We start from the raw sequence: 20,166 nt of genomic DNA on the forward strand, positions 1-20,166 counted from the left end.
AACTGTGCAAGAAGGACTATTGCGGTTTATAACACAGCAGGTAGACGGCATCTTGAACACTGCGTTCTTCCCTCCATGCAATCAAGTCTGGCGCCTTCTGTTTGTCCCGCGGATTCCCAAAATGCTTTGCGTTCACCACTGGTAAAACGTCACGATGACGTCACATTAGCAATCTCTATAGCCTAATAATAGACATGGTATACTTCCTTGAAAATAAATTTTACTACAGCGCTACAACAAACAGTAGTAAAATGACCCTTCAAAATAATGCCATGATGAACTCTGTTAAGAGAGCTACATATGGCAATTTACTAACCTATGCCACTCCCACACCATACATGTGTCAAAGTAGCAACTTTTCCCAATTTATGAATATGACAAGACGAGTGAGGGCGAGTGAGGTATGTACGTAAATTCCCGTCATCCCTCTAGGATTAAAATATATACACTTACCATAGGCTTACCATAGTAAATCAGGGTAAAACAAAAACATGTTTTGGAAGAAGGATTGATGATGTATTGACTCATTGTTAAAGTCTTTCGGTGTTGTTTATATGTGGTGTTTTTAATATGGTTTAAGACAAACCATGTGCAAATTCATAAGGCAACACCATTGCTGAGTATTTTCTCCTTAAAACTGCCGTGAAAAAAAGACAGTCTCAAAAACGTAACGTGGTGCGTCAGTGGAGGCGGGACTAATTTGCATATTCAAGGTTCCGCATATTTTATGAGGCAATGGTGTAGTTACATTCAAGATATTTTAAGGCATGGAGATTTTTTTCAAGGAAAAAACTTTAAATGTGTCATTTTGGTGATCAAAGATGAGTTTTAAAGGATACAATTATTGACTACATTTCACAGCTGTTATGTAGCAGTTAAGTTTTGCATCTTGCAGGAGAACAGTCAGCACTTTATTTAGGTCAGACAATGGAAGACCAAAGCAGCAGGTTGTGGTTTTGACTGAAACAAAACTACGTTGAAAACATTTTTGTAGTTGGAATGAATCTGATGCCGGAAAAAAGGAGATATAGTAATTATCTGCTTACTTCCTTGTTACAAAATGACATACAAGAGAAGAGTGGAACAGCAACAAAACACTGTCATATTCATTTATCCTACTAGCAGATATCAGAGATTACATTTTATTTAGTTTAATGAAAGAAAAAGTAATAGTTTTTTATAATAATACTAATTATTATAATTTTAAATCTTAGAAGTAACTTTACAAAAATATCAAGAAAAAAAATATAGCCTACATACTATATAACAAAGACTGTTTTACCAAATTATCAAGCATTTCTTACAGACTATTTGCAAGAAGTGAAGCTAAATATGAAATGAAAAAGTCCTCTCTCAGCATGTACCTTTAATCTGAAAAACAAAAACAAGTGGTAACCTATTACAACCCACTTCCTTTAGTTTATGTAAAAATGAGGCCAGCACATCATCAATCTGAGCTACTACCTGTCCTGTAAACAAAGTGAACAAGTCACAGACAAGACAATATTAAAGGTAATCTAAATGAATCATGCCATAAAACTAGATTGTACTGTATTTTAGAAACATAATGACCATTTAAAGGCTACTGACCTAATGAATGATTTCACTGATGACACATGAATTAAAGTCTTGAGGATACACAACAATATTTTATCCTTTCCTAGTGTTGTCTATATTGTTACTGTGTTGTGGAGAGATTGTGGTTCTTCAGCTGTATATCTGCATATTTCCTGTATCTACAGAGTACATTGACTCATTTTGTTGTGATACATTAAGACTATATGAATTTCCATGTAGAAAAGAGAAAAAGATTTGATCCAAGGAATTGCCAAAGTTTAAAAATGTGCGAACCTGTGCAAAAATCGCAGTACTGCATGAGCAATACTAGATCTTCACAGTATGACTCTACATGTATTTCTATCTGGCAAACACTCTGGCAATAAGCAGAGAAAGGTCTTTACAACCGATCATAGCTGATAATTTGGTTTTTGACCCGTCGAGTAACCGCATAAATGGATGTGGTGTGGCAACCTTGATAATCCTAAAAGAAATCAGCATGCTGTCTTGAATCTGGCTGAAAACTTGTGCTTTCTTGGGTAATCAACATGGTAATCTGATCTGCTCATCCTAAGACAGACAAAGGTAATTTGTCACCAGTTTACTTCAGTGTTGCTAACACTGAAACATATAATTTAAATAGCATTCATAGTCACTTTTGGTTAAATTATAAATGAGAATTTAACTATAGGTTTTGAAACCAACATACAACAACAACAAAAAAACATTTGTTTAACTGAACGTTTGACCTTAATGTTACTGACATTTAGTCCTTGGACAACTATCTCTGTAAATCAGAAGTTAGATAGATGCAAATACAGAAAAGTCCCGTGTTTTGAAGAGATTTTGAGGCACACAGAGTTGGATTGTGCAGCATCAGTGGGAGGAGGAGGAGGGTTTCAGGGTTGCTAGTGTTAGGTACTCTCGAATGCGTCCGTGGGCGACTACTGCGGTTAACACGCCGTAGCTCAGCGATGATCATGTGAGAACAAGAAAACGAGGTGGGGAAAGGGGAGAAAGCTTGCGCATTTTAGCCCAGTCATTTGTGTTTTTTCACAGAAACAGTGCAACATCTTTTCCTTCGGTCGGTGCTAATAACCAGAGAGGTTGTTAAGTCACCACGTGGCTGAAGGGCATCATTGGAGCAGCATAACGTGGTGCACAGAGATGCGACAAGCACTTTGAGTTGCATTGTGAGTGCCCCTTCCCCCTCCCCTCTGAAACCACACTCTATCGCTGTAGGCCCCTATCGCACAAAAACATCTCACAACAACAGCCTCGGTGGTTTCTCTGCATACAGTTGTTGTCTGCACTCTACGCTCAAGGCTTATTTACCGTAGGGTGCTATTTTTTAATGTCTCTGTACTCTTCTCCCTCATCTTCTGGGTTGAGGTCGGGATTTTTAAGCTTCTACAAACCCCTGTGATGCGAGCAGGTGGTACAGAGGGAGGAGATGAGCTTTCTGTAAGAGAAAGTCACTTTATGGATACAGTTTTTACTGACTACAGCAGATCTTTGTATAAAACATGATGCGCTGTACAACTGCATGTTTTTTATTTATTTTCTTTCAATTTTGTATTATTGCAAGATGTTTTATCCACCAAATTTTTTGTGTGAAAAATGTAAAGTTGTTTCCATGCGAAATACCATCAGGAGCTTTCATTGTCAAAATGTGACGACTTCCTGTGAAAATATTACCACAAACAGGTTGAGTCAAATAATCAAGCTGGCGTGTCTTGCCATCCTACAACCGTTACCACAAGGCTCATATGTCTGGGAAAAAGCACACAGCCACATTCACAAGACCCCATCGAGGAAGTTAGAAGCAGTGAGAGAGACTGAAAAAGAGATAAACAGATCAAAAGATTAAAAGGATGGATCTTCATTCAAAAGTGGTCAACACTGACAAAATATTTACTTCCTTTTTGATTCATAATCCTGACACTTGTTCTAAAATTTAGAATGGTAAAAAATATGCATTTGGCATATTAAATAAAGATTTGGACATTATAAAATGCTGTTCATACAGCATTTGAGCCATCCTAAAATTAAGCTATATTAAGTACAAGTTTGCACAATATCGCTTTTGCAAAGTTCAATACACAAGACCTTAAAGCCGTCCTGAAATCAAAATTGAATATTGCAGAATTTATTATAAATTATTTATCCATGCACATTATTATTTTTTTAATTCATGTGCCCTCGTAATCTTTAAATCACCTTCATTTATATAGCACTTTTAACAAGATTGTTTCAAAGCAGCTTTACAGTGATAATAGAAAATTAAAGTAACAGAGATTGTTTTGGCTTTACACCAGCTCTAGAATAAAGTTATTGTTTAGCTAAAGTTAGTTTTGATTGATTCACTTCCGTCGCAACTATCATTAGTTATTAACTTAGGGGCCGCTAACACGACACCGTTCTAACAGAAAACCCTTAATGCGATCCGCCCGCTCATTTGCACAAAACAGAGCCTGGTGGCTCGAGAACGCAAACCATGAAATAGGTTCCAAGGTACAAGCCTTGAAAAATTTTAAATACAGAATTCTTTATCGCTTCCGCATAGCCACGTGAACCGGAATTATCCCGACAACGTTTTATCAGGTACAGAGGTAAAGGGAAGGAGGCCTTCACAGGGGATAGACTAATTGACACTTTAGGACTGCGTTGTCGTCGTGTCCAGGTGCAGGTCCTTCATCAGATCCTGATACGGCCTGGATCCGGCGGATTGCGGTAAACCTCGGGATAAACAGAGAGACTAATATTAGCACATCCTTCTTATGATGTAACAAGTACATCAGGATTTATGGGAAGTATTCCCGGTTCTGGCTGACCTAATCTATGTAGCCTAACATTGAATTATAGAAGTCTATAATGTGATATGTGTATGCTAGGTCAAAGATATGTGTTTTTAGTCTAGATTTGAACTAGGAAGTTTGTCTGCTTCCCGGACAATATTAGGAAGACTGTTCCAAAGTTTTGGAGCTAAATAGGAAAAGGATCTACCGCCAGCAGGCGGTTTTGATGTTCTAGAAATTATCAACTGGACGGAATTTTGAGATTGCATTAGACGTGACGGACTATAATGCGTCAAGAGCTCACTCAAATACTGGGGAACTAAACCATTTAGTGCTTTGTAAGTAATCAGCAATATTTTAAAATGTATACAATGTTTAATAGGGAGCCAATGCAGTGTTGACAGAACCGGGCTAATATGGTCATACTTCCTGGTTCTTTAATCAAAATAACTTCCCCTCTCTCAACTATCCAATCAATTCCCGATGGACAAAATCAATTCCGCCCTACATTTTTCCCTCAGATATACGCAACTTAAAGGAATAGTTCACCTACTGCATTACGTTTGTAGTGGTACCTAGTTTCTTCTGATTCTTCTGTACCACCTTTTGAAGTCAGTCTAACTACAACCAGTATTTGAAACACAAGCAAACCAAACGGTCTTCCTTTTAAATGTTTACTTCCAAAACATATAATTATACATAAACATGGTATGCACGGTCAAAAAACTGTGTTGCTTCCAACGTCTCTAACTTCAAACTAAACTAACTACATCCTATCGCTTACGCTATGACATAGTGCTATCTGACTGTAAGCTCAAAATACTGAAATGTTATCAGATCTAAACATTACTAAATCATGCATTTTAAACCAATACATTTCTTATGAATTTTCATGAAATTGTTTGTAAATTTTTTTTTTACTGTTTTCAAACTAAATTGTTATTTCTGAAGAACTAGTTCCTATGTGGCTCTTTCATTACCCGGCCCCTAATTAGTTATGCAGGAGGACTAAGCAATTATAAACTTAAACACCGAGAACCAAACAATTTCTAAATGTCCATAAACTATCAACTTGTTTTTTATTTCTTCACTCTTCTGACGTCGCCTCTTCCAACAAACACAGTTTATTTACAGCCCTTTCCAGAGTTTTGGTCTTGGTCTTTATCTTCACTCTTCGTACAGTTCCATTGGAGTCCGGCAACGTTAGAACCAACTTTCCCATGAGCCAGGAGTTCCGTGGGGAAGAACTATCCACTAGTAGCACAACATCTCCTGTCATGAAGTTTTTTCTTGGCTTTAGCCATTTCTGGCGCTCCTCAAGAAGTGGAAGGTATTCACTCGTCCATCTAGTCCAAAACAAATCCACAAGATATTGAACTTGCTTCCACCTCTCTCTTGTGTACATGTCATAATTGTTGAAAATCCCTGCAGGCATGTTGGGTTGAGATTTCAACAGCAATAAGTGATTGGGTTGTTAGAGGTTCTTCGTCGTTCACATAATCTGAAACAGTTGTAAGCTGCCTTCCGTTGATGATGCTTTAGACCTCGCACATTATTGTCAGAAGATAATCTTGGTTTACTGCTTTCTCTTTCAAAAGGGAGTTAAGGATTCTTCGCACAGTCCGAATTTGTCATTCCTTGGTGCGAAGCGGCTGGGCTGTTGAATATCCACTTTATTCCTTTTGGTTGCAAGGCCTTTTCAATCTTGTCATTATCCGCCCGTTGAATGGCTTTTCTAAACTCTCTTTCAGCGGCCACAAAATTTGTGCCGTTGTCAGAACGCATGATGGTAAGTCTGTGTTGAGGCTATCTGCAACTTCGATGTGCACCGCTCTGAGAGTGAGGCAAGTGAACATCACGCTGTACCTTTTGACTGTACCCCAGCCCCCACTTAACATCAAACGACCCGAAGAAATCAACACTGGTATTTGTGAAAGGAGGCTTATCTGGCAAGAGCCTATCTTCCGGCAGGTTTGCCATAATTCGCTCACCAACCTTTCCATTAATCCTGCGGCACACTGTACATTTGTTGATTATCTTTCGAATTGCAGAATTGGCTTGTGGGATCCAGTACCTGCATCTCAGTTGTGCCAAGACATAACTGCGTCCACAGTGTCCTGTTCTTTGGTGTTCTAACTTTGATCTTTCCTTTTCAGTTTAGCTGATCTTTCTTGATATTTCCTTTCTTTCCTCTTTCATTTTCCACAGATTTTCCTTCAACCTTAAAATCCAGGCCACTGATTTTTTTAGTTTATGCCAGTCCGAGGAATAGTTGATCAGTTTGTCAATTGGTTCCATGTTTTCTTCAACTTTGATCATGTTGACTGTAGCTCCATTCTTGACTTCCGGATCATTTTGAAGGCTTTCTTTCCTTCGCACGGCTGTTTCGACCAATCACATTCATTGTTCAGCAAGAAGACCGGCCCATTGATCCAGGTTCCTCCTGGCACCAAACTCTTAGCTTTCAGGCCCCTGCTGGCTTGATCTGCAGGATTTACCGTTGTTCTGACGTACTTCCATTGCGATGGCTTGGTTGCTTCTCGGATCAAAGAGATTCTGTTTGCAACAAAGGTTTTGAAACGAGCAGTTTCACTGTCAATGTATCTGAGCACTGTAGTACTGTCTGTCCAGAAAATAGATTGTTGCAGTGAAACTTGAAGCTCTTGATGTAACATCTTGTCTATTTTAACAGCGAAAACTGCTGCGGTCAACTCGAGTCTGGGAATGGTGACCAGTTTGAGTGGGGCCACTCTTGACTTCCTCATGAGGAATGATCAACGCTTCTCCCTGTAACGAAATACCTGGGTCTTGCTTTGGGGATAGGTATTCAAAATTAGTAATTTCACAATTAATAATTATTCATACGGGTTTGACCCAGATAATCATACATGTTAAATCTCCCCAAAAAGGGATAATATTTTCCCTGCATCTGCATTCATATATGTACTTAGGCAATTAACCACAAAGGATTATAATAAATTGCATATGTAGAATATATTTTACAGACAGGTTAAAATTAGCTCAATTGTATATCAATACTTAATCAAAACGGATTACCGCCAGCAGGCGGTTTTGATGTTCTAGAAATTATCAACTGGACGGAATTTTGAGATTGCATTAGACGTGACGGACTATAATGCGTCAAGAGCTCACTCAAATACTGGGGAACTAAACCATTTAGTGCTTTGTAAGTAATCAGCAATATTTTAAAATGTATACAATGTTTAATAGGGAGCCAATGCAGTGTTGACAGAACCGGGCTAATATGGTCATACTTCCTGGTTCTTTAATCAAAATAACTTCCCCTCTCTCAACTATCCAATCAATTCCCGATGGACAAAATCAATTCCGCCCTACATTTTTCCCTCAGATATACGCAACTTAAAGGAATAGTTCACCTACTGCATTACGTTTGTAGTGGTACCTAGTTTCTTCTGATTCTTCTGTACCACCTTTTGAAGTCAGTCTAACTACAACCAGTATTTGAAACACAAGCAAACCAAACGGTCTTCCTTTTAAATGTTTACTTCCAAAACATATAATTATACATAAACATGGTATGCACGGTCAAAAAACTGTGTTGCTTCCAACGTCTCTAACTTCAAACTAAACTAACTACATCCTATCGCTTACGCTATGACATAGTGCTATCTGACTGTAAGCTCAAAATACTGAAATGTTATCAGATCTAAACATTACTAAATCATGCATTTTAAACCAATACATTTCTTATGAATTTTCATGAAATTGTTTGTAAAATTTTTTTTTACTGTTTTCAAACTAAATTGTTATTTCTGAAGAACTAGTTCCTATGTGGCTCTCTCATTACCCGGCCCCTAATTAGTTATGCAGGAGGACTAAGCAATTATAAACTTAAACACCGAGAACCAAACAATAGCTTTCAGGCCCCTGCTGGCTTGATCTGCAGGATTTACCGTTGTTCTGACGTACTTCCATTGCGATGGCTTGGTTGCTTCTCGGATCAAAGAGATTCTGTTTGCAACAAAGGTTTTGAAACGAGCAGTTTCACTGTCAATGTATCTGAGCACTGTAGTACTGTCTGTCCAGAAAATAGATTGTTGCAGTGAAACTTGAAGCTCTTGATGTAACATCTTGTCTATTTTAACAGCGAAAACTGCTGCGGTCAACTCGAGTCTGGGAATGGTGACCAGTTTGAGTGGGGCCACTCTTGACTTCCTCATGAGGAATGATCAACGCTTCTCCCTGTAACGAAATACCTGGGTCTTGCTTTGGGGATAGGTATTCAAAATTAGTAATTTCACAATTAATAATTATTCATACGGGTTTGACCCAGATAATCATACATGTTAAATCTCCCCAAAAAGGGATAATATTTTCCCTGCATCTGCATTCATATATGTACTTAGGCAATTAACCACAAAGGATTATAATAAATTGCATATGTAGAATATATTTTACAGACAGGTTAAAATTAGCTCAATTGTATATCAATACTTAATCAAAACGGATTATAATTAACTATTTAATATATCAATTATGCCTATCATAGATCGATCGTCGGGATAATCTTTAAGGGGATTAATTTGTGAACGAATCATCTTTTTCTCCAGCAAAAACCTGATCATTCGATCTCAGTCAAACCTCACAAAATTATCCTACTTTATAGACTTCCAGGAGAAGCTATTTCTCTGGCCAGAAGAAACAACTTTCCTGTCCCATAACGATTCTTTAATTAGGCTATCAGTAAATTTGTAAAGCACGTAGCTTTGGATCTTATACATTAAAGTGACTTGTATGAGCATAGAGACAGAATCAATAAATTAATATAATGCATTTAATAAAGGCAAAGTTACGTATACCGGTTATAACAAACAATAAATGTATTTACAAACACAATAATGGCAACGACATAATGAAAGAGAATGCATCAATAAAGAGAGAGAGAGAATGAGAGAGAGAGAGATAATCTGAAAGGATCAGTGGCAAATTACAGACCTTAAAACCTTTGAGAGACAACACAGAAAAACACATCTTAAAGCTCTGAAAGCTCAATACGAATATATACTTGCACAGTTGCTCGTTGTGTGGCTGCTTTGAAGGCATGTGGATTTGTTCCGTGGGAGAGTCACGTGGTCTGCAGATGGTCTGGAGCGCGCACTGTCAAACGAAGGTTTAAACGGTCTCTGATGTAAAATTACCAAAGAAACAATTCAGGCTAAGTTCACATCACTCGTCGGTGGAAATCAACAAAGGGGAATTCGGAAACGGAAAAATAAAAACTTAAAGAAACAAAGGAAAAGATCCCCTGAGGGGGAATTGCGGATCCGTTACATGATGCTATAGGAGGAGAGAGGGTAAGAGAGCGCGAGAGTGGAGCGCGCCGACATTTATCACCTTGGAGAAATCCAGCCTCTTCCTGTTGGCTTGGCCAATCGGAGAGTTGGAAGTCACAGTTGGGAATTTAGTTTTTATTACTCTTTGTCTAAGAGCGCAAGCTCCTTAGGTGTGTGTGTGTGTGGGGAGGGGTTACAGTCGAAAGACATTTCGATCTTCAATGATAGTAAAACCTATCAAAAATACACTTTACTTTATATTTTTATATAAGGTAAAGTGTATATTGCTTCTTCAGGCAATTGCCTGAAGAAGACCCAGTAGGGTCGAAACGTTGCCTTTTTTATTAAAATATGGGAGTAAGTAGCAGTGTTTCAAACACCTGCTCACATGAAACATAGAGAGATGACTGACATCTTCGATCTTTTCCAATCTTCATCGTGTTTTCCGACAGTGTTCTCGTCCCATCCATATTGTTCTTTACAAAGATCTTTTAGCAAAAGTTTAGCAGGCAAGATGACTGGAGCCAGAAAGCCAAGGGGGTTGTAGATGGAATTCACGACTGATAAAATGCCTCTTCTGGTCATCAGCTTGACTTGTAGCTTCATACTGTAGGTGAAAGTATCAGTTTCTGTGTCCCACTGTACACCGATGGTCCTCTCGACTGGCAAAGCATCATGTCTTAGATCCAGGACTTTCACTTCACTGGCTCTATATACTTCAGGGATTGACATTAACACTATTGCTATACTGCTATTGCTCATCCCCTTTGTTAAAGCAGAGCCTCCGCTGGCACACAGGGTATGAAGATCTTTAGCCAAAGTCACCCTATCTTCTTCTTTAGCTACACTCTTCAGACAGTTATCTACGTAGAAGTTGCGCAGAACTGTCTGGACAGCTTCTGGAGATGCATCATCCTTGTGATCTTCAGCAGTTCTTTTCAGTGCATATGAGGCGCACTGAATGATGTCCGCCAAGAGATGTCCGCCAAGCTGTCTGGCGGACATCTCGGCATGGATGAAGGAACATCACCTGCAGCACAACCTGGCAAAGACTGAGCTTCTCGTCCTCCCTGCAAAGCCGTCTCTACAGCACGACTTCAGTATCCAGCTAGAGTCATCCTCAATCAACCCATCAAGGTCGGTCAGAAATCTTGGAGTAATATTTGATGACCAGCTGACCTTCACAGACCACATTACAAAGATAGCTCGATCATGCAGGTTTGCAATGTATAACATCAGGAAGATCAGGCCTTTCCTAACTGAGCATGCAACACAACTTCTCGTCCAGGCCCTGGTTATTTCTAGGCTTGATTACTGCAATGCTCTTCTAGCTGGACTTCCATCATGTGTTACTAAACCTCTACAAATGATCCAGAATGCTGCAGCCCGCCTTGTCTTCAACGAGCCCAAAAGGGCTCACGTCACTCCTCTGTTCATCTCACTGCATTGGCTACCACTCGCTGCTCGCATCAAATTCAAAGCTTTGACGCTTACTTACAGATCTACCACAGACTCAGCTCCGTCCTACTTTCACTCCCTACTACAAGTCTATGTCCCTACCAGAAGCCTACGATCGGCCAAGGAGCGACGGCTCGTGGTGCCATCACAGCGAGGCACTAAAACACTCTCAAGAACATTCTCATTCACGGTTCCATGCTGGTGGAATGATCTCCCCACCCTCGTCCGTAATGCAGAACCCCTGACAGCATTCAAAAGACAACTGAAAACTCATCTCTTCCGTGAGTACTTAACATAAAAAAATATAAAAATAAAAAATCTTCTCTTTTAAATCTTTCCTTCCCTTTTAAATCTTCCCTTGTCTGTTTTTTGCTACTCTGAGCAATCCCTGAACTTTGTATTTTGAGCACTTCTTGCGTCGTTCTTCCCTCTTCACGATGACTCGCTTGCTTTAGTCCTCAGATGTAAGTCACTTTGGATAAAAGCGTCTGCTAAATGACTAAATGTAAATGAGGCAACACTTGGTGAAGAAGTGGCTCCGAAGAGGTGCACCGTCATTCCGAATCCTCCATAGGCTCATTCAACTTGCCGTTGGGCCACCAAAGAAAACGGAGTAGGTCTGCCTTTGTCAATGATGGTTTCCATAAAGCTCTTGTACTCTTCAGGATTCTTCTTGAACTTTCTAAGCAAACAGACTATGTGTTGTTCCACCACACAACGGTTATTAGGCATTTGGAGCTTCTCATTCCTGAATGGCAGTCCAATGCTGTAATGCCCGTTCTCAAGAATTGTCGTTTTTTGCACAGACTATAAAAACTGTTTGTCTTCACGAGACATCTCCTCTCGGTCATCGTAGTTACGCTCTGAAAAATCAGGGTTATACAGAGGTGTCAATTCCAGGGGTCAGAAAGTAAAAGTCCTGCCGTATGTTTATTCCACCCATTAACTCAGCCAGCTGATTTCACTAATTAGTTCTATCTTCTGGCTGAAAAACTGTGCTGATTAGCAAATCCAGGTGATTGGAACAAAATACTGAGGAGGAATTTTACTTTCTGAACCTTGACTTGACACCTCTGGTGTTATACTGTTGGACCAGCAGCTTTTCTCAATCTCCATCACAGAAATTCTGTTTACTGAAAAAGTAGGCGTTTCATTCATTGCATCATCCAGTTCCTTTCTTATGGGCCTATTCACAACCCAGCAAATGGCAGTCTTTACAGCATAAGGGACTCCATCCTCAGCATTAATAACATGCCATGGTTCCATTGCTCTTGAACAGTTATCTCCAAAAAGCAGGCCTACATCTGCTTCCATCTCTGGCAAGCATATACTTCATTGAAATAAGGCCACTTCTGGATATCTGACTGTTTAGGTATGTTCTTAATGTGAACAGGTATATTGCTATGAGTGAACACCTTAGGTAGCTCAATTAACTTGGTGTCTTCCAGCCCGCACATTTCCAGGTCTGATATGACGAAACTGTTCATGAGCTTCTGTTCTCCAAGTTTGTCTTGACCCATGTTGCTAAGAAGTATTCGTGTCGGTTTCCCTTTAATGTTTAGTTTCCTTTGCAGGTCTTCTGTGCAGAACGTTGCTGTGTTTCCCGGGTCCAGAAAGGCGTATGTTTCAACACACTTGTCACTCCTTTTCGACTTGATCTTCACCGGTACTACTGACAGCACACATTCCACTTCTCCCCGTGAGGCTACAGGACTCTTGCAGAATAGAAACTTGAGCACACGATAATTCACTTCTATGACGACCATCTTTATTTTCAGGTGAGACAGAACCTTCTTCTTTTGTTATATGCAGAATGTCTGGATGCTTTTAAGCACACTCTTTACACTCAATTCTTCTTTTGCAGAATTTGCTAAGATGACCCGGAACTAAGCATCCGAAACACAAGCCCTTCAGTTTTAAAAAATCCACGCGCTCTTTATGTGGTTGATATTTGATTTTGCTGCATGAGGTATGAGGTATGCTCAAGGGTATGAGATTGCTGGCAGTTTAAACATGGCTTCTCAAAGGCACTTACAGTTTTACTTGAATTTGCTGGCTGAAGAAAAAAAGTCTTTTTCGGTGGAAACAATGGTTGCAAAACTGCTTCCACGGACCTCTTTCCTTCCATGATGCTTTTCTTTTTGGTCAGTATTTCCACTTGAGATTTGGCAGCTGTCTGAGATATTACCAAAGAGGGGATCCATCGCTATTCTAGCTTGGCGGTCTATGTAGCACACCAAATCAGCAAACTTTGCTCTCCTGCCTCTTTGCTCTTTTATGTCATAAGCTTCAGCACACCAACGTTCCTTCAATTTGTCAATAGCTTAGACACCACTGTCTGTAAGTTGGTTGGGTTGTCCATCTCCTCTAAGAATTCGATGTCTTCCATAGTATTGCGAGTATTGATGTATATAGTATTGATCATTGCTGGTTTTCTGATCTATTGCGTGCTCACACACCCTCATGAAAGATTTGTATTATAGTGCATCACCCTTAAACCACAGCACAGGAATGTCCTTTGTTGGTAGATGAGATAGCTGCTGTTGTTTTACAAGTAGTTCAGTGATTACATTCTGTTTTTGCATAACCGCTAGTACACTGTTAGACATTTTATTGTATTTTTGCTGTAACTTACTGGCAGCACTATTGCCAGTAAGTTACTGTAAGTTCCCTTTTACAGTAGCTTACCTGTAAATGTGTTTCCCTTAATGCAATTTAATTTTACAGTATGATTTCCTTACTGCAATTTCATTTTACAGTAAGATGTCCTTACTGTAATTTTATTTTACAGTAAGAAGCCCTTACTGCAATTTAATTTTTCAGATGATGATACAGTATGAAGAATTTGACAGTCTCTGCTTTAACAGAGGAGTTTAAGTGTGCCAAGTTCAGACTGGAAATAACCTTAGTAGAGTCACGTGACAAAAGTGTAAGGGAGGCAGCACCTGTGTTAAAAACTGGTAGAAATTGGTCAGCAAAGAAATCTGTGGAAGAGGCAAAGGCTGCCCTTCAAATTGGTGATATCGTGGGACAGGTACAGCATGGAAGAGGGGGTTTTGGGCTCAGTTTAGCTCCTCCTAAATGGCACAAGGCACCCCCAGCTCAAAGGAGGAAGCTGGTGGTCAACGAGGTGTGAAAGCAGGAGGAGAGGATGAGGTGTATAAAGGCCATGTCCCAGGCCAAGCAGGGAGAGTGGATGAGATGAAAGAGTGTGGAACAACGCAAGATGGGCTGCCAAGACCTTTGGTCAATGGAAGAGAGTAGGATCAGTTTCCTTATCAGGTCAACATATGATGTTCTCCCATCACCACAGAACCTAAACCTCTGGTTAGGAGAGGATTCCTCTTGTCCTTTGTGTTCATCACCTGCCACATTAAGGCACATTTTGACAGGATGTAAGGTGGCTCTTAGCCAAGGTCGGTTTACTTGGCGCCATGACCAAGTACTCCGATGTTTGCCTTTAGCATTGGAAGACAAGCATAACATGACCAATAAGTTGCCACCTGTTCTAGCAAAACATTACACACAGAAGACAATATTCCTCCGCCCAGGCGAGCAACCACCAAGAAAAGGTGTTACAACCAATTCTCGCCCAGGACAACTGGAAGCTGCTAGGGACTGGAAAATGCTGGCTTATCTTGATCAACGGCTTATTTTTCCACCTGAGATTGCCACCACTAACCTCCGACCAGATATTGTTTTGTGGTCTGGATCAGCACGCATTGTTCAACTGATAGAGTTAACAGTGCCATGGGAGGATGCTGTAGATGAGGCATATGAGAGGAAGAAACTGCGGTATGCTCAGCTGGCCACTGAAGCAGTACAGCAAGGAAGGAGAGTCCGGGTTTATCCAGTGGAAGTGGGTTGTTTAGGATTTGTGGCACACTCCACAACCCGGTTCCTCAGAGACGTCGGATTCAGTGGTCAAGAGTTGCGTCGCACAGTAAAGAACTTATCTGAAGCAGCAGAGAGGAGCAGCAACTGGCTGTGGTCGAGACGGAAAGATTCTGGCTGGCTGTGTACAGGCCGCCACGCTACGGTTTCGAAGAATTCTTGAAAAACTTGAAGAGTCTGTTGGTTTATTTGTACAGTTTGCATAGTTATTACAGTTATTACGTTCCTGTGTATTTTGCGTGAATGAGAATTGGTGTTTGAATAGATACTGTTTTGCGGTAGAATGCCATATGGAACCATTGCCGCTGACCTGCTTTAACGTCGGCAGTGGGGCTCGACAGCCTTAGTCAAATGGGTTGGCGCGTATGGTCGGGTTGCAGAGAGATTGAGATTGTGGTTTGGTCACATGTGAACTTTGAGGAAGGAGCAACCTCAGCAGCAGGAAGGATGTAAAGGTCAGTAAGCTGGGCTGAGTTGAGTGGGGGACGGAGGGGGTTGACTCTGGGACGCCAGAGTCACTGTCGAGCCCTCTTGAGGTGTCGTGGGCTAGTCGACGAAACACTGAGGATGGAAGGTGCCCACTTTAAGACCCTAGAGATGTCCCCTACTCAGCTCAATCCAGACGGTTGTCATGGGGGGACCGCCATGTGGTTGCAGCCGTTGTGTGTGCTGATGCGCAAAATACACTGCAGCTATTAACACCAGACAGAAGGAGATTCACATCACCATATGGAAAGAAGCGTAAATAGATGGAGAAGCATAGGTTACTGTAAAGCTACGTCTTAGTTGGTGCTTATCTTGGCGAAAGCCGAGTACAAATCAGCATGAAGTTTTAACATCTACTCTCGTGTAATGGAAATCATGAAATTGTTTTTATTTGAGAAGAACTTGTTTCTATGTGGCTCTTACAACGTTTATATTATAAATGTCATATTTTGATTATAGTTTAAGGTGCAGTAAGCGATTTCTGAAAAACACTGTTGAAAGTGGATCAGACTGAGCACCACAACAAACTTGAAGCCAATCAACAGTAGTGGGCGTGTCCACTCATGATGGGGGAGGAGAGAGACTGAGCAAGAGGGAGATTTAAAGAAAGACTGTTGAAAGAGAGATTGCTGAGAGAGACATTACATTAGACATTAGGAATATCACTGGAAAAAGAAGGGTTATGATTAAGCAAGAGCTTTAGGACCCGCACTATTAGAAAAGCTTTCCAGCGCTGGTGAGACCTAAGCGAGAAGACCTGAAACCGGATGCAGAGGTTACAGTGTTGTTTCTGCTCCATATGGGAGTAAAATGATTTTGAGTGTGTGCAGCTGTTGATTAAAAACGGACTCTTGCTTATATATATCTTCTGTAATGTATGTTAATTTTTTGTTCTTCCTTTTTGTTTGTTCGTCATATTCGCTTTAAAGGCCCACTGAAGTGCCTTTGAACGTGCAGCTTTGTATGATGCGTTGACACAATTTCAACTGAAACAGGAAGCTAAGACGGGACATATTGAATGGCTCCTCCCCCTTTTCAAATAGCCAATAGCGTTTAGTTTAGCTGACAGACTGCAAATAGTACTTGACAGCACCATGGAAGTGAATCTGAGCGCTGATGATACATTGGATTCAGTTGTAGAGGTTTGAATAAATTCTAGCCATTTCATTCCTAAACAAGCTATAGTTGGAAAACGGAATAAAACTCGAGCAACCAAACGCACATCTCCAACCAGTGGCGTAATTTTGTTTTAAAAAGTGGGTGGGACAGGTGTGTGGGGGGGAGGAGTTTGCTATACAATGCTAAGATATATTTACAATATATGTGTGCACTGTGCAATAACAATTTTTGGGAAAAAATAACATTACTATGTCCAGAAATAAATTTCAATAGTACATAGGGTTTAATTAGCCATTTAACGAGATCTACTAATATATATTGTAATGCCGAGAATTTTCACTTGAATAAATCCATAGATCCGCAAATATAGTTTGTGTACTTTCATGGTCTTGTGGTAGAACTTATGCCAAAAGTGTGTCAGAGATTCAGGGTTCTAATCCGCACTCGTATAGTTTTTTTCCCTCATCGAAACCGAGTATGTTTATCAGTGGTTGTATATCAAGCAGCGACACGTTTGCAGACATCCCAAGTCTCCCGGAAGTTCCGGGAGTCTCCGGCATATTGATAGCGGCTCCCTGATGGCCGCAAATTAGTTCAAATCTCCCGGAATCTAGAGCTTGTGATCTCCAAACCGTGTAGCGCGCGCACTGCAGAGAGGGAGAGAGTGAGAGAGCTTGCGTGTGTGTGGAAATGTGCATGTGTAAGACCCCAACCCCATTTTTGACACACCCACCAACAGAGAAAGTATCTCAAACTGTTGTACACATAGACAGTAAAAGAAATGGGCACAGCAACCCCCTTGATTTCAACGGAGAAACGTGAAGCTCAATTAGAAGCACTCACTTCCTGATGGCTGACCGTACTGCGCAGGCTCAAAATGAGCTTGACGACGTAGATAAAATGCTACAATGCTGCTACAATGGCGGTCCCCGGGAAGCTCAGAGCTGCCAACTTTTGAGTTTAGGTTGGCATGAGACTTCTCCAACGGGGGGGTGGACGACGACGACACCTTGCACACGGTCTCTCGCTCGCTTACCTCTTTGCCGTGCGCGCGCGGTTTGAAGCACAATATCTGTCTCGCATGGACGCTCGCTCTAGATAGATTACGGGATATTTTTACTAATTTGCGGTATAACTAGTCGATCACGAGTGGCTCAACCGGTAGATATATAGATAAACTCATCTTTCAGGCATTTGACTGACCGGGTTGACACTTCAGCGTGAGAAATCGGGGGTGTGGCGTGAGAGCGTGAGAATTGGGTCAATTGCGTGAGTCTCACGCTCAATGCGTGAGAGTTGGCAGCCCTGGAAGCTTCAGTTTCCGGCTGATGGATTACCCCCTTGGTTGCACGCCGTTTCTAGGAAACATGTCATTCAACCTGGAAATCGTAGCAAAACCTTTCCGGTTTGAGCTTGGACGTGCCCAGGTGGTATTTATAGCATAGTGGGCGGGACACTTTACATTCTAGAGAGTATTTGATTGGACAGAAGATGTGACAAGAAGCTGAAGTCCGTGGGGATGTCATACAAATTTGTGATCCATTTTAGCAGAAGTGAGGGATGTAAGTTTTGAATGCTTATATCTCCTGAATGTGAAATTTGTCATTGGTTTGGAACATACCAGCTTATTCATAACCTTAAGCCTAACATATTTATACTAAAAGCTAAAAACTTAAATTTTTATTTCAGGGGGCCTTTAAGCTTTGTTTGCATTTTTCCACTGTGATAGTGACATCTGCGTTGCATGTTCGTGCATTTTGGGGGCGAAGAAATGAAGGGAGGGGTGTGTTTGTTTAGGTTAATTTCAAACATCAAGTGTCCAAAAATTATTCACAGAAATCACTTACCTTGCTGCACCTTTAAGTTTCATGTCGATTTATGTTTTTACTAACTTATATTTTGCCCATCAAAGAATAGTGCCAAACGAGCGATGCACGGTAGTGCCTTCCTGACTGAATAAGTTGAGCGAATGATTCACTCACATAAAGACAGTCACCCACAGAAAGATTATGGTAACTGAAAAATCCCCACCACTAATGCACAGACTGATGACTAATGAGTCTGTCTGGAACGCACAAATGGTGAAACGCCTCAATGCTGCTGTTGCAGTGTCCTGACCAATCAATTTGAGGACCTTAGCAGCCTTCTACAACTATCAATGGAGTTCTTATAAAAGTAATAAGGTTCTAGGAGACGCTGCTTCTCCTAGCTAACAACGTATTTTAGCCGTAACTATAGTATATTCACAAGATTTTGATATGTAGAAGTCTTATTAGTTATAACCGATGGTCTAAACTGAATGCGTTCTATCAAAGTTAAAATTAAATCAAGGAGTGTGATGTTAATGCGACCGCAGTGGTGTGAGTTCCGTGCTAGAAAATAGCATGCATAGTATAGTGTGAAAAAAAGAAACTGTACTTACTGTTGGGGTGTCAATAAAAAAAAAAGAGAGATATTATATACAAAATATGTACATAATTTCGAACTCAAATGTATCAGGAGTTTAAATGAACAGGAATTATGATAAAGACAATTTTGCAGAGCTCTATTCTGACTCGACTTGTGCTTGTATTGTCGGTAGAGGGCAGTACCATGAAAAGTAATTATGGTTAATGTGAAATTTATAGTAAGAAAAAATATCCAATATATTTAAAATAATAATAATAATACAAGAATACCAATACGAAAATTTACAGTCCTTACTTTATTGGCATTGAAAGAACTATTTAAATCCAGAAAATTACATCCAAAAAGTGATACATAATACATGATTTCACTGTTTTGTATAAATGTTGAAACCTAGAGCTAAAAGATGATCACTTTTAAACAGAGTACAGTATGCTGCATTTACATGATGTACTATTCCTGTAGAACAGCCCATTCTGTTGGCAAAATTGTAAGAGGATGTTTAAAATAGTTTTTTTCTTAACTTTTAAAGTAAACAGTGAATGGTTATTGCTATTTAAATGCACATAATCATTTAAAGAGCTGTGCAAATGTATCAAGTAAATTGTGATAACTGCTTTCATGAAGTAACCTGGTAGTTTTGAGAATGTCTTTTCTGTACACCGAACAACTTATCCCAGTCTATATGACGCCTCCTGAGATGTTTTATCATACTTGCACATGCCCTCCAGCACATTCTAGATCCCACCAACAAACAACAATTGTCCTCATCTTCGTTTTTTCTTCTCCACGTACTTCAACTTGTCAATGTCACTTTCATGATCAGCAGCATTCGTTGACGCTGTGACATAACCGATTCAGGGCTCCAAGTCTCTGCAACTGATTCTTCAAAACATGGGGAGAAGAAAAAAGCTTTAAAAGTCCCTGTTCGTAGAGACTAATCCAGATTGGTCACTGGCAACAGCCACTGCAATGCAGAGATTTCGGCTTCTTTCTGTAAGAGGTTGTGGGGATGAATCTTGGCAGCTGATTTTAAAAGTTCTCCTAGAAAAAAAACGAGACGGTGGTGTTGCTTCAGTGGGAGCCCATGTTTCTGAGATGAAACTGTGCTCCAGCACAAGCAGGGGAAATAA

General features: G+C 40.3%; 1 protein-coding gene across 2 annotated transcripts in view; it reads right to left on the reverse strand.

Moving 5' to 3' along the window:
• Positions 1 to 19,312: 19,312 nt before the first annotated feature.
• myo5b (myosin VB) overlaps positions 19,313 to 20,166 on the reverse strand; it is a 52,891-nt gene continuing 52,037 nt past the window's right edge. For both annotated transcript variants that reach the window (XM_077233084.1, XM_077233083.1), the window contains exon 40: positions 19,313 to 20,077. In XM_077233084.1, coding sequence (XP_077089199.1) covers positions 20,066 to 20,077 — 12 coding nt within the window. In that variant the 3' untranslated portion in view covers positions 19,313 to 20,065. The remainder of the gene's footprint in view (positions 20,078 to 20,166) is intronic.

The sequence above is a fragment of the Siphateles boraxobius genome, unplaced genomic scaffold (assembly GCF_051911475.1).
Source record: "Siphateles boraxobius isolate OS27281-9 unplaced genomic scaffold, OSU_SipBor_1 18, whole genome shotgun sequence".
In the NCBI taxonomy this organism is placed as follows: Eukaryota; Metazoa; Chordata; class Actinopteri; order Cypriniformes; family Leuciscidae; genus Siphateles; species Siphateles boraxobius.